This window comes from Dasypus novemcinctus, chromosome 3 (assembly GCF_030445035.2).
Source record: "Dasypus novemcinctus isolate mDasNov1 chromosome 3, mDasNov1.1.hap2, whole genome shotgun sequence".
Lineage (NCBI taxonomy): Eukaryota > Metazoa > Chordata > Mammalia > Cingulata > Dasypodidae > Dasypus > Dasypus novemcinctus.
The window spans coordinates 114,807,585-114,822,146 of record NC_080675.1 but is presented as its reverse complement, the minus strand read 5'-3'; the positions used below and the strand labels follow the sequence as shown (position 1 = coordinate 114,822,146).

Here is a 14,562-nt window from a genome sequence, read left to right as displayed (position 1 = left end):
GAGAGAGTAGACAACTGGGGGGGGAAGGGAAGAGAAAAAAAAAGACGTGTATTAAGGTAGACAAAACAAGGTAAACAAAACAAGGACACACACACACACAAAACAAGGACTTACTTGTTGCTGGACTAGACACAGGGCATCTAAATATAGGGATGACAGAAGGGGAAGAATTGATACATCCTGGAGAAACAGGGTGAATGGCAAAACCATTTATTAAAATTGGAAAGAACTAGAAGAGGAACAGATTTGAGGGTGGAAGTTAAAGGTTCTGTTAGAAATAATATTAAGTTGCAATGCCTGTTAGACATCCAAAGAAAGATGTGAAATGGCAGTTGGATATATAGGTACTTAAAGCACAGGGAAGAGGTCTGGGCCAGAGATAGAGATTTGGGAGTCATCAGCCTGGAAGATACATAAAATCCATTATTAGTGTACTATTTATCAAAATACAAATATAATTATTTACAAAGGAAGAAAAAAACCTACCCTTTGGTAAGGCCCAGGTTTTACTTGGTATAAAGATGCTCCTGAGGGAAACGGACTTGGCCCAGCAGTTAGGGCGCCTGTCTACCACATGGGAGGTCAGCGGTTGAAACCCCGGGCCTCCTTGACCTGTGTGGAGCTGGCCCATGCGCAGTGCTGATGCGCGCAAGGAGTGCCGTGCCACGCAGGGGTGTCCCCCACGTAGGGGAGCCCTACGCGCAAGGAATGCCCCTGTAAGGAGAGCCGCCCAGCGCGAAAGAAAGTGCAGCCTGCCCAGGAATGGTGCCGCCCACATGGAAAGCTGGCACAACAAGATGACGCGACAAAAAGAGACACAGATTCCCGTGCTGCTGACAACAACAGAGGCGGACAAAAAAAAAAACTGCTCCTTAGAAGGACTCGGGTTCAATCCCTGGGGTCTCCTGGTAAAAAAGAATAGAAAGCGTGCCTGTGTGGCAAGCCAGTGCCCACGTAATGAGCCAGTGCCTACATGGTGAGCCAATGCCCACGCAAGTGAGTCACACAGGAAGATGATTATGCAACAAAAGAGAGACAAAAGGGAAAGTCAACGTGAAGCACATCAGCAGACAACAGGAACTGAGGTGGTGCAGCTGGCAGGGACCCTCTCTCCACATCAGAGGTGCCCAGGAGTGAATCCCTATGAATCCTAGAGGAGAAAAAAGGAGAAGAGAAGATAAAAAGAAAAATAGATACTGAAGATCACACAGCAAATGGATACAGACAGGAACAACAGCAGGGCAGGGGGAGGGGGAGGGGAAGGAAGAATAAATAAATCTTTAAAAATAAATAAAGTGACACAATACAAAGTGAATTAAAAAAAAAAAAAATGCTCCTGAGAGACAACTTCCATCTACATAATGGAAAAAACTGAATGGGACTTGAGATCCACTCACATACATACTGCTGCTATGCAAAGATTATTCTGCCTTGTGGTCAGTATTTGCTAAGCAGAGGTCCTCCTTTTTTGGCTGTCTCCAATCCTGCTGATCATGGTTTCCTACCCTGCTATGAAGCTTTGAACTCTTTTAAACAATGTTTTTGGATCTCTTCAAAAACTTCAGATTATCACTTCAAATCTTGGCCTATTAGCCCCATTAAGTAAGTAAAATAAAGAAATTGTTAGAGAAATATTTCTCGAATCTGTATGGAGATGTGCTATAGATGACAGTTTTTTATGTGTTTGTTTTAGAAGGACCTCAATTCAAATGTAAAACTAATGCCTCAATGTTTGTCTATTGCTAAAATATCACTAGAAAGCCTGCGTCTGGTTTTTGCCCAGTGTAGCTTCCATTTGATATATGATTCACATTTCTTATGAATCTATTTTTCCTTTCCTCACCTTGAAACATTATTATTCTTCAGTATCATAATCAATTTTGGTTTACTTAGGAGCCTAGCATTTATTCTACCAAAAGCCCCTTATTTCACTTTTTTTTGGTCAATGAAAGGGCACAATAAAACAAATAGTAACAATATCAACAACAAAATCCTCTTTCACCTCTTATAAAGCCAACCCTAACAAAAATGTAATTTAGATGCTTACAAGAGGGTGGTGGAAGAAAAAGCAACAGAATATCAGTTATTAAAGACTGCCCTGACTGTAAAGTAGGGAGGATGATCCATGATATTTAATTTGGAATTTTGGATTTAACTATTAACTGTAATGCAATTAGTCTAACAAAGCCAAGATATCCTTAAGTTGTATTTCCAACTTCTTACCTGAAGAATTCCAGTTATAAATGTTAAGCTGCCTTGTAGGAAATGTCCATCAACAAAGATCCCAAAGGAAAAGAGGCAACCCAATTTGCCTTTAGTGATTTCACCAACAAACCATGGTCCTGAAAGAGTCAATGGATAGGAAAGGAGATTAAGTAACTCTGATTACATCTAAAAGATACATTTATAGGTATAATGAAAAAACATATGATAGTCATCAATAAGCATTATATTTGCATAGCTTTTTTCCCTTGCTAATCTCTACGATGCACCTGATGTCCTAGCTAAACCGCTAATTTCTTGCTCCTTTCCACCATATTTCTCTGGATTATAAAACTGCCTGAGTACATGCTACGCCTGGAATAGATAAGTAACTTGAAGGTTACAGAAAGATTGCAGCACATTCACAAGTTTTAGATGATAATATTGTAATAATAACCTCAAAAGAAGGCACTGACATTTCCTTTAAGATGCAGAGGTATTCCAAAGAAATTTTCTAGATCATTGAGATTGACCCTTTAAGCAATAAAACATTTTAAAACTACTTTTTGATGGATATCAATCTAAAAATACATTTAGGTACTTCTCTTTCTTATGAATATGATTAATTTATTTTAATCTTTTCTTGATGACCCACAGTCATTACTTTGTACATCAAGTACATTCTCAGGATTAGCATGTACAAAGTTTAACTTGCTTCTTTATTTTAATCTTTCATCTAGAATGCCATGCTGACTTTTCTTATGATTTACTGCCCTTTCTCGGTGTGTAGGTTTCTATGATAAGAGACAGTCCTACTCCCCTTCTAATAATCCAAATACCATAATTTGCTGGTGAGAATAGAGCTCAGCTTTAAAAAGTCACATATATTTTCTCAGATATACATTAAATAAACGACTTTAGAAACATATTAGGCTACGAAAGTCTTCTTCCTTCAAGTTGCAACTTTTACAAATGGAGCAACTTCTGTCCCTTTAATGTTTGCTTTTACAGCCCAGGAACCAATACGCTTGCTTTACTCTTAGTTAAGGCAAATGTCTAAAACAGTTTCAACCTATCTTCTAACATAACTTACCACAAAAGGAGTATCTGCTATAGCTTATTACGCAGAATTATAAAGCAGTATTTTTTTGAAATTTTATTAGAGTAGTCAGGTTTATAAAAAAATCATACAAAAAGTACAGAGTTTCTGTATACCCCCTCCACACACACAGTTTGCACTATTATTAACATTTTGCATTAGTGTAGTACCTTTGTTACAATTGATAAAACAGTATTATTATAAGCATATTAACTATAGTCCACAGTTTACATTAGGGTTCACTCTTTATGTTGTACAGTTCTATGGATTTTAAATTTTTTTATTCATATATACATATAACATTTATAAGAAAACCTAAAACTTCTCATTTTAATTTAACTACTCTCTGTTTTCTGGTGGGAGTTACTTTTGAGCAAAGACACATCCAAAGGTAGAATAAAACTGTAAAGCAAAAACTGAGACTAAGCAACAAATACGCTAATCACTAATTAAGTGACTTTTAGTTACTAAGAAACATTGCCAAAAAGCTTAAAAGAGTGAATTCAGGGAAGCGGACATGGCTCTACTCATAGAGCATCTGCCTACCATATGGAGGGTCCAGGGTTCGATCCCCAGGGTTTCCTGACCCATGTGATGAGCTGGCCCATGCGCAGTGCTGCCGCGCACAAGGAGTTCCATGCCATGTAAGGGCACCCCTGCCTAGGGATGCCCCACATGCAAGGAGTGCGCCCTGTAAGGAGAGTCGCCCCATGTGAAAAAAGCACAGCCTGCCCAGGAATGGAGCTGCACACATGGAGAGCTGACGCAGCAAGATCATGCAACAAAAAAGAGACACGGTTTCCCAGTGTCGCCAGATAATGCAAGCAGATGCAGAACACACAGCAAATGGACACAGAGAGCAGACAACGGGTGGGCGGGGGGGGGGGGGGAAATAATCAAATAAATCTTAAAAAGAGTGACTTTATAGGTATTGGGTATTATTAAAAATACAACAGAAGAGCTTAGCTTTGCCTGAATTCATCTCATCTCAGGCTTTCTCTTTTTTTGAGCAGAGCTTTTAGGAGCTGCATATTAGTAAATATTTTGCTGAACTATTTAGAGGTATCATGCTTAGTGCTGGGTATATAGGTGAATAAGAAAGACAAGACTCCAACACATATTCTAACGAGGGGTTGGATAATACATAAGATAATTATAAATTCCGGTAAGAGTAATGAAGAAAACAAAAAGTGTAATGAAAGGGAGGATAAAACTTTTAAGGCAGTCAAAGAAAGCTGCTCAGAGAAGGTGGTATTTAAGCTGAATTTCTAAGTTCTATTAGGTTTCTACACAAATATCAATTCTTTAACTGTCATCTTGGCATCCTTAAATTAACGTGACATCAATTAAATGTTCTTTAAACATGTTAGGAAAGAATTTTATTTCCCAAGAATATGCCCCAGGAAATGACTCATAAAAGATCCATGTGCCATTCACTGTGCCCTTAAGAGCCTAAATGAGTTTTATCAAAATTTTCTCTATACTCTTTGGCAGAATTCTCTACAACTTCAGGTTTTTATTTACTTACCCAGCACTGTATACAGGGTCAACAACAACAAAGAATAATAGAAGATGTTTATTTTGCTCAAGATATGAAGGGAAAATGAGATCAGATTTACAAATCCTGGAGGTCCTAAACAGAATAAAATTTGAAAAATCCAGTGAACACATAAAAGTTCAATTTCTTTATAACATTTTCTAGAAGACGTTCATGAGTTATCTACTATCTATTCAGCAAATCCTGTTAGATGGTAACTATACAGGTGACACCATTTTAAATTCAGAAGTTGGCAGAAATCCTGGTGAGCCAATTCATTTAGTGCTGCAGAGGGCAGAAAGTTCTAAAACTTATTTATGATTGAGGGCAGTAGAGAAATACCTTCCAGAGGATTATATCAGTTAGTCTTCATGTAAGTTTGAAAGATAGTGAAAGACAGGGCTGTTTTCAAAGGATAATCAAGTCTCTTTTATATGGGATCTAGTATCCAAATATACAAATGTTCCAAAGATATATCAAACTATATCAAAGGTATAACAAAGAAATATCAAAATGTCTTTTTTAACATTTTATTTTGAAATAATACTTTTTATTTTGAAATAATACTTCTATTTTCTGTCTCTATGAAATTATCTTTTCTAGTTATTTCCTACAAGTAGAATCATATAATATCTGTCCTTTTGTGTCTGGTGATTTCACTTAATATGATATTTGAGGTTCATCTATTTTATAGCATGTGTCAGAACTTCATTCCTTTTTACAACTGAATAATATCCCATTGTATGTATATACCACATTTCATTTACCCATTCACCTGTTGATGGACACTGGGTTGTTTCCACCTATTGGCTATTGTGAATAATGCTACTATAAATATAGATATACAAATAACTATCCAAGACCCTACTTTCAGTTCTTTTATGTAAATACCTAGAAGTGAAATTTCTGGGTCATATGGTAGTTCTATGTTTAACTTTTTGAGGAACCACCAAATTATTTTCTACAGCAGCTGTACCATTTTACATTCCCACCAACAATGAACGAGTGTTCCTATTTCTCCGCGTCCTCACTTGTTATTTTATTTTTTAAGTAATTGACCTTCTAGTAGGTATGAAGTGGTATCTCATTGTGGTCTTGATTTGCATTTCCCTAATGGCTAATGACATTGAGCATTTTTTCATATGCTTATTGGCATTGTGTATCTTCTTTGCCGAAATGTCTATTCAAATTATTTACCCATTTTTAAAACTGGGTTGTTTGTCTTTTTGTTGTTGAGTTGTAGTTCTTGATATATCTGGATATTAAATCCTTCTCAGATATATGGTTTCCAAATATTTTCCCCCTTCTGTAAGTATTTTTTTTTCACTTTCCTGATAATGTCCTTTGACTTTATCTTAAATATGAGTATCTGTCCAAATATTCCTTTCATGTATCTGATACAGCTCTTAGTTCATAGATAACCTCTTACTTTAATTCAAAGGGATTCCTAAACCTCTCTAAATTTACATCCTCTTAAAATATAGTGCCAAAAGGTCAAAGTATAAGATCTTCACATAGAAAAGTTCTATTATGTGGCCACAGATTCAAGTGCCACAGATGTTCATCCTCAGCCAGCCATTTCACTCATACATGTGGTTGATCCTAAACCAGTCATCAGAAGACTATGATAGGAAGTTCAGGGTGCACTAAACAACATTAGAGGTGAATAATATCTAAAGGATTGGTCCCAATGAAAGACAGCCTGATATAAGTTAAATAAGCCAGCATATAAACTTTATACTTATAACATTATTCAGCCTGCTTGACAAAGTTAATTTCATACAAGGCTTGATAATGCATGTCTCTTATTAGCTATGAGACATTGAACAAAATCCATAACCTGCCTGAGCCTTAGTTTTCTAATATTTAAAATGGGGACAATAATACCTACCTGAAAGGATTGTTTAAGGACTAAGTGAGATAATGTAGATAAAAATATCATGTAAATTTTAAATAACTAAACAATATTGGTATTCCCATTTAGTAAGGCTGGGGCCTTCAAACACTTATTTATTTATATTATATGCAGGAAAGTGTATGTGTATAATGATGCTTCTTAAACTTTTTCATAATATTTTTTAAAATGTAATTTTTTAAAACATAATGGAAAACATTCAGTAGAATGTATACAGTATTTATTCAGTTATCTGTCTTCCATTTAGCCATTTGCTGTTTAATCATTACTGCACTGAAAAGAGCTGTTCTACCTTCTTTTTCCCTCCTCTATCATCAGTTTCTAATCCCAGGAATTTCATCCAAGTTAGGAAAGCATAAGGAAAAATTAATTCAATAAATATTTATTGTTTTTTATGCACATACATCATTGCTGCGTGATATGGGAAACAGAAAAGGAGGAGAAAATGAATTCTTACCTTGAGGAACATACAATCTGGGTTGAGAAGAAAATGTATGTACATTTGAAGTGGATACATAAAGCAAGATGGCTAGCTAATTTAGTATAAAATTAATTGTCAGGAAGACTATAGGGATTCAGAGAAGCAAGAGCTCATTATGACCTGGAATGTTTGGAGAAAATTATATGGACTTGAGCGAAGTGAGCTCTAAAGGAAACCATGAGTTAGACATGTTTACATAAATGATTTAAATCAGGGGTAATAGCAGGGACAAAAGCACAGAAGAAAAATGAACATGGTATGTGTACAAAACAGTGAAGAGTTGTCTAGCCTAGAACATAGGTAACTGGTTAGAGATATTTCTAGTTAGGTAAGACCAGATTGTGGAGAATCTTTCATGTCTGGCAGAGAAGGTCATCTTTATGCAGTTGGTTCTAGGGAGCCACTAAAGGCTTTTGAGTGTGGATGTAATCTTGAGTTGCCATGAGAAGGGTAACTTGCTAATGATGAAAAGTATGGATTACATGGAGAGACTGAATGTAGAAGCAGCAGGTAGGGCCTATTCAGTAATTTCAGAGAGGAGGTGGTACTGACAAGAGATTGAAGGTCCCTCAAAAGTAAAAGAAACACTTGAAGAAATAATTAATGGGTTTTAATGTAGATTGAGGGGCAGAGGACTTGGCCCAGTGGTTAAGGCGTCCGTCTACCACATGGAAGGTCCGCGGTTCAAACTCCAGGCCTTCTTGACCCGTGTGCAGCAGCCCATGCGCAGTGCTGATGCGCTCAAGGAGTGCCGAGCCACGCAAGGGTGTCCCCCACATAAGGGAGCCCCAAGCGCAAGGAGTGCGCCCCGTAAGGAGAGCCGCCCAGCGCAAAAGAAAGTGCAGCCTGCCCAGGAATGGAGCCACACACATGGAGAGTGGACACAACAAGATGATGCAACAAAAAGAAACACAGATTCTCATGCCGCTGACAACAACAGAAGCGGACAAAGACGACGACGCAACAAATAGACACAGAGAACAGACAACCGGCGGGGGTGGGGGAGAGGAGAGAAATAAATAAATCTTTAAAAAAAAAATAGTAGATTGACATTAGAGACTATAGACTGGAACTTAATGAAAAAGGACAGGGAATACTTGTACCATTAAGAAATACAGGGAGAAAGAAATACAACCTGGGGGTAGGAGGAGCATGTTTGAGGGATGTCGGGATTACCTTGGTAGAAATATTTAGCAGCCACTTGGGCATTCACTGAGAGAGATTAGGAAGAGATATTAAATTTGGGAAATATCCACAAAGCAATGATAGGTGAAACTGAGTAAAGTGGTTTTCCAAAGGAGTGGATGTAATGTTTTTAAAATGAATGAAAAAAAAAAAAATAGAGGGCAGCAGACTTTATTTATTTGAGGCTCACAAGAAGAGATAAACCTGTGAAGGAAACACAGGAAGAAGGATCAGAGAAGCAGGGGAAATAGGACAGTGCAGTAACTGGGCAACGAACACACCAAGAGGAGAGAATTTTGAGAGAGAATGAATAATCAACAGGGTCCAATCCCCAGAAAAAGCAAGAAAAATGGGCCCAGCCATGGATTTTACAAGTAATGAACTTGAGAACTGGCTGTTCTACTTTCATTTCTTCCCACATGTGGACTATGAAATACTTTCAGGATCTTTATCCATACCTGACAGTTAAATTAATATTTTAAAATTCAATCATTTTGGTTAGGGTAAGGGTCTAAAAAGGCAGAGAAACCACTGTCTAGGTTTATTTTAAATCTTTGTCATATGCTTTGAAACTAGAGTCTTGCATCTTTAAAAGGACATGTTTTAAGCCAGAGAGCGGAGTATCTGAAGCCGTTTATTGTAGTTATTAAGGGACTTGGCCAAGGAAAAGCAATAACATGTAAATTTAATGCTTCTTTAAAATTAGTGATGTAAGTTTAACCTTCAAAACACTTAGAAGGTAACTAACAGAAAAACTCTATTAGTAGTTATAAAAAAGGCTGTGACTATTTCTGTGTCTCTCTTTTTGGGGTTTAGACAGTAAAGTAGGGTTTATAAAACTAACTGCTTTTCAGAATCACCTGAGAAGCACTTTTAAGAATGGATATTCCTAGACCTCTCCCCCAGATATTTTGATTCAGTTAAGTCTGAGGTAGATCCCAGGAATCTATTATTTTTTAAAAAGGTCCCTAGGTGATATGATATGCTGCCAGATTTGGGAATCACTGCAGTGAAGTATGAGGAATGAATAGAGAGAGAGAGGTTTTCAGGCAGATCAAGAATGTAAGGAGGACAAAAAGGGCCATACCACTTTACCTGCTTATTAGCTAATGGCCTAAAGAGAGTCATTTGATAGTACCAAACTTATAGTACACAGTGAATGATGGAAATAGGTGAAAATTAGTGAGAAAAGTTATCTAGCTGTACCTTCATGCTTACAACTCTCTAAATATTGCTAAGTCACTATTAGTGCCTTTATATGTTATATTTATAAAGAGTTCTGTTTTACTAGGAAAGGCATAATAGAGTGGAAAAGCACGTTTTTCTTTTTTGTACATATCTATGGTTTCAAAAGACCATTAAAAGCACCACTATCAGGGTAGAATCAGCCTAGGTTAATTAAAGAGAAACTATCTAGGAGTCTAGGACAGGCTTTTGAGTGTTTCGAACACATGCCTAAAAGGTTTGGCAGGGTTTTTTTAGCAGCTATCAGAGGTAGCATTTCAAATATTTATATATTTATTTCCTCAGTGGGGTGAGATACAATAGACTTCACAAACATTTATGGAGCACTTGCTGTGTAACACCCATCAAAGTAGGCATTTTCATATATGTTATCCAGGGCAATTGGGGGGAAGGGTGAGACAATGATAAATCATCCTTAAGAATCTGAGGTGAGGCATGATTGTGATACTGGAAGAATGCTCCCCTAAGTCTCAGGTTCCCAATAATAAGGAAACAACTTTATAACTTTTCTACAGCCTGCTCTGCACATGTAATTTAAAATTTTTACATGTGCCATTTAAACAGTCAAACTTTAGGAAGTGGGTGTAGCTCAGTGGTTTGAGCACCTGCTTCCAAAGTATGAGGTCCCAGGTTCAATCCCTGGCACCTCCTAAAGAAAATGAATAAATAAAGAAATAAATAGTCGAACTTTGTTCAGTGCTTTACTTTAAATTATTTGAACTAATAGTTGTCTTTCTATTTAAATGTATGTCATATGTAAGAGTTGGATTAAATTGCTACTTATATTAAATGTTGGTCATTTTTAAGCTATATTGTGATTTCCCCCCATTTTACTTAAGCACCATTTTGCTGCCATATAGCAGCAAAAACTGCATTGTTTTCTTAAAATAGGTTATGATAGTTTGAAGGATGCAACTCACAGTGCTCATGCAAAGACAAGTTATTTTAATATTTATCACCTGGTAATAGTGAAAATAAAAGCAACCATGACTAACCTTTAAGCTTTGGATATCCTTGATATCTAAAAGTAATAAGAATGGTGAGCTGGATCAGCACAGTCAGCAAAAAAATGACCTGGGCCTGCAGAGAAATACATGTTAATGGGAAATAGATACATGGAATATAGTTTCAGTTAAGGTTTTGAAAATAGCATCATTAACGTCAATGGCTTTATAAGAATCAAATATCTGCTCCGCCAAAAAAGATAACTTGATTCAGCATTACTCTTCCAGAATTTTAATACTAAGAGCAATACTGAAACTAAGTAATTTTATACAGTTATATTAAGTGACTAAATTTTTTTTTTAAGATTTATTTTTTATTTCTCTCCCCTGTGCCCCCCCAGTTGTCTGCTCTCTGTGTCCATTTGCTGTGTATTCTTCTGTGATGGCTTCTATCCTTATCAGCAGTACCGGGAATCTGTGTTTCTTTTTGTTGCATCATCTTGTTGTGTCAGCTCTCCGTGTGTGCAGTGCCACTCCCGGGCAGGCTGCACTTTCCTTCCTGCTGGGTGGCTCTCCTTACAGGGTGCACTCCTTGCATGTGGGGCTCCCCTACACAGGGGACACCCCTGTGTGGCAGGGCACTCCTTGTGTGCATCAGCACTGTGCATGGGCCAGCTCCACACAGGTCAAGGAGGCCTGGGGTTTGAACTGTGGACTTCCCATGCGGTAAGTGGACACCCTATCCATTGGGTCAAGTCCGCTTCCCATTAAGTAATTAAATTTAAATAGTCCATTTTTGTTGTACCAGAAGTATAATTTGTTTTATTTAAAGTTGTATAAGATGTAGAGCGGGTGTAGCTCAGTGGTTGAGTGCCTGCTTCACATGTATGAGGTCTTGGGTTCAATCCCTGGTACCTCCTTAAAAAAAACAAATCAAGTTGTAGAAGAGTAAAAAACAGTACACATTTAGACTGCAGACTGAGTGAGTAGAGACTGTATTTTCTTTTGCTTTCTCCAACAAAAAGTCATTCACTTGGAGATTAACTCACAGTACAGAGACATATAACCTAGACCCTTGTTTCTCAAAGTATGGTCTCCAGACTATTATTGGAATCACCTTCAGGTTTTGCTAAAAATGCAGACTCTCAGGCCCTACCTCAGACCTACCAAAAGAGAATCTCCATTTTAATATGATCTCAGGTGATTTGTATGCCCATCAAAGTTTGTGAACCTGCTTTAGGTGACTATTAAAACTCCCCAATATAAAAATAAATGAGAAGAAGTAAAATATAAAAATGAGATACAAATGCTCATTAGCCACATTTTTTTAAATGCTCAATTACACAAGTAATAAAAGCAAATTAAAATAATAATAATGAATTCTATAAAGATATACACTAAAATGATAAACAATGGTCATGTCTAAAAGGTAAAATTAAAAGAGGCTTAAATTTCCTTAACATTTTAGTGTCTTTTTTGTATTTTACGTTAATATCCAGGGTAGGTGAGATTTGAGGGAAATAAAGTATAAATTGCCACAGCTTCTCTGGAACAAAATTTGACAGTATATTAAAACCTTTTTAAAAATACCCATTTTTGGGAAACAGATGTGACTCAATCAATTGGGCTCCCGTCTACAATATAGGAGGTCCAGGATTTGATGCCCAGGGCCTCCTGGTGAAGGCAAGCTGGCATACACAGAGTGCCGGCCCATGCTGGAATGCCACCCTACACAGGAATGCCCCCCTGCATGGGAATGCTGCCCAGTGCAGGAAAGCCACCCTGCACAGGAGTGCTGGCTGATGTGGAGAGCTGGCATAGCAAGATGATGCAACAAGAGACACAGAGGAGAGAAAATAAGAAGACGTAGCAGAACAGGGAGTTGAGGTGGCACAAGAGAGTAATAGCCTCTCTCCCACTCCGGAAGGTCCCAGGATTGGTTCCTGGAGCTGCCTAATGAGAATACAAGCAGATACAGAAGAACACACAGCAAATAGACACAGAGAGCAGACAACAGGGGGAATGGGGGGAGAAATAAATAAAATAAATCTTAAAAAAAAAAAACTGTTTATACTTCCGAGAAATATTAATAGTCTACTATGCACTAGGCACACCGAAGAGTCCTGCCCTCTGGGGCTTATATTTTATTGAGGACTGCCAGATGGAAAAAAAAAAAAAAACAATAAATAATGTATGTAATTATATAATAAGTATATAGAATAATGTGCGTGCCCTCTGATCCAACAATTCACTTGTAGGAATTTATCCCAAGTAAACATATTAGAAATATATGCCAAAAACTTAGCAATAATCATTTTTCATAGTCAAGGAAAAAAACAGAACTTAAATATCCAACAACAGGGAAGTGGTTAAATAGATTATGGCATATCTATGACAATACAATGCAGCAATGATGATCATGTTATAAAATAATATATACTGATGTGAGAAAATGGTCAAAACAAATTCCTCTGTGGAATAAAATCAAATGTCAAAAGAAAATGAAAAATATAATACTGTTTTATATTAAAAACACATCTACACATGTATATAAAAAGAAAAATAATTAAATATAAATTATTATAAGGACAGATACAATGCTATAACAGGTAGTGTGATAAAAGAATGATATAGGGCTGGTTTCACTTTATGTATTTCTATATTTTCCAAGTTTTCTACGTTGATCATGTATCATTTATGTAAAAAGAAATAATGTTTTTGAAAACTCCTCAATCAAGTTAGCACAATCCCTGTAAGTCCCTCAGTTATTCAGGTTTTATGGCATTGGTTAGAACCAAGTCCCAAACCCCAGGTATTATTTGTTCATACATCTGCTTCTTCTAATTCAAATAAACATAAAGGCATTTTATTCTTCTAGACAAATAACTAAACTTTTAATTTTATTTAGGACTATATTATTTAGGACTTTGGATTTACCAAATCTAGTAGAAACACATGTAACATTTAGTTGAATTCACTCACCACAATATAATAGTCAGTAAGGAGAATAAATGATGCCAGGGGATCAAATTTGAGATGAACATCCTCTTGAATGGAAAATATATGGTGAACAGTCTTACTTCTTCCAGCAGAATCCTAGTTATAAGCACAGCAGAGAAGTAACTCTCATGCATATTTCAATATTTATAATGCTCCAAGAGTCCATTTCCAGTAACTTCTGTCAGTTATCTCTGAAATCTACATTTTAAAAATTTACTTTTAATTCTTCCTATAAGTACTTTAAGAGCACTTCTTTTAATAAGAACTAGGCCTAGAGCTACAGGTGCCTAAGAGTTACCTCCATGTTGCTCAAATGTGGCTACTCTCTAAGCCAAACTCAGCATGTAAATGCAGTGCCTTCCCCCCAGCATGGGGCATGACTCCCAGGGATGAGCCTCCCTGGCACCGAGGGATTACTACCAAGTACCAGCTGATGATGTAACTAGAAAATGACCTTGTATAAAAGGGTCAACTCAGACCAGCAGAATATCTCACCCTACATGTAATATCAAGAGTTAAAAATGCTTTTTGACCTTGAATAAAAGGGGGAAATGGAAAGAACAAATGAGTTTATATGGCTATGAGTCTCCAAAAAAGAGCCGGGAGGTCATCAGAGGAGTTGCCCTTACACACATCTCAGCAGAGTCCCAGAGACAGCTAAAGTAGATACAACCCCAGGTACTGGTTCTTCTGAGAGCTACAGAGACCCACAGGTTCTATGGTCATGGCAGATGGACTTCAGTGCCATGTCAGTTGGCACTTTGGAGTTTGTGTTCCTGAGTGTGATGGAGTTGGACTCAGATGTGATCTTTGTTCACAAGCCTCTCCTGTTACTTTTATTGGACCTGTGGCTAGCACTGGGGTTTAGTGTATATTCAGGGGACCTGAATCTCTGGACTGTCCATGTGATAGCCAGGCCCTGAGCCTCAACAGACTTTTAACTCCTACACTATG

General features: G+C 37.2%; 1 protein-coding gene and 1 non-coding gene across 5 annotated transcripts in view; one reads left to right on the top strand and one right to left on the bottom strand.

Annotated features, from left to right (window-relative positions):
• Nucleotides 1-14,562, bottom strand: part of TMEM62 (transmembrane protein 62) — a 43,089-nt gene that overhangs the window by 2,224 nt on the left and 26,303 nt on the right. Inside the window, exons 10-14 of one of the 4 annotated variants that reach the window (XM_058294020.2) lie at nt 13,591-13,704; nt 10,660-10,744; nt 4,830-4,934; nt 2,224-2,342; nt 195-1,150 (exon numbers count right to left, since the gene is read on the bottom strand). In XM_058294020.2, the coding sequence (XP_058150003.1) occupies nt 1,142-1,150; nt 2,224-2,342; nt 4,830-4,934; nt 10,660-10,744; nt 13,591-13,704 (432 nt within the window). In that variant the 3' untranslated portion in view covers nt 195-1,141. Of the gene's footprint in view, nt 1-194; nt 1,151-2,223; nt 2,343-4,829; nt 4,935-10,659; nt 10,745-13,590; nt 13,705-14,562 lie in introns of those variants that run through there. The other 3 variants (XM_004466709.5, XM_023591217.3, XM_023591218.3) reach the window with 3 other exon arrangements.
• On the top strand, nt 10,243-10,315 carry TRNAW-CCA (transfer RNA tryptophan (anticodon CCA)). Its single transcript has one exon. It is a non-coding gene; the product is annotated as a tRNA-Trp (tRNA).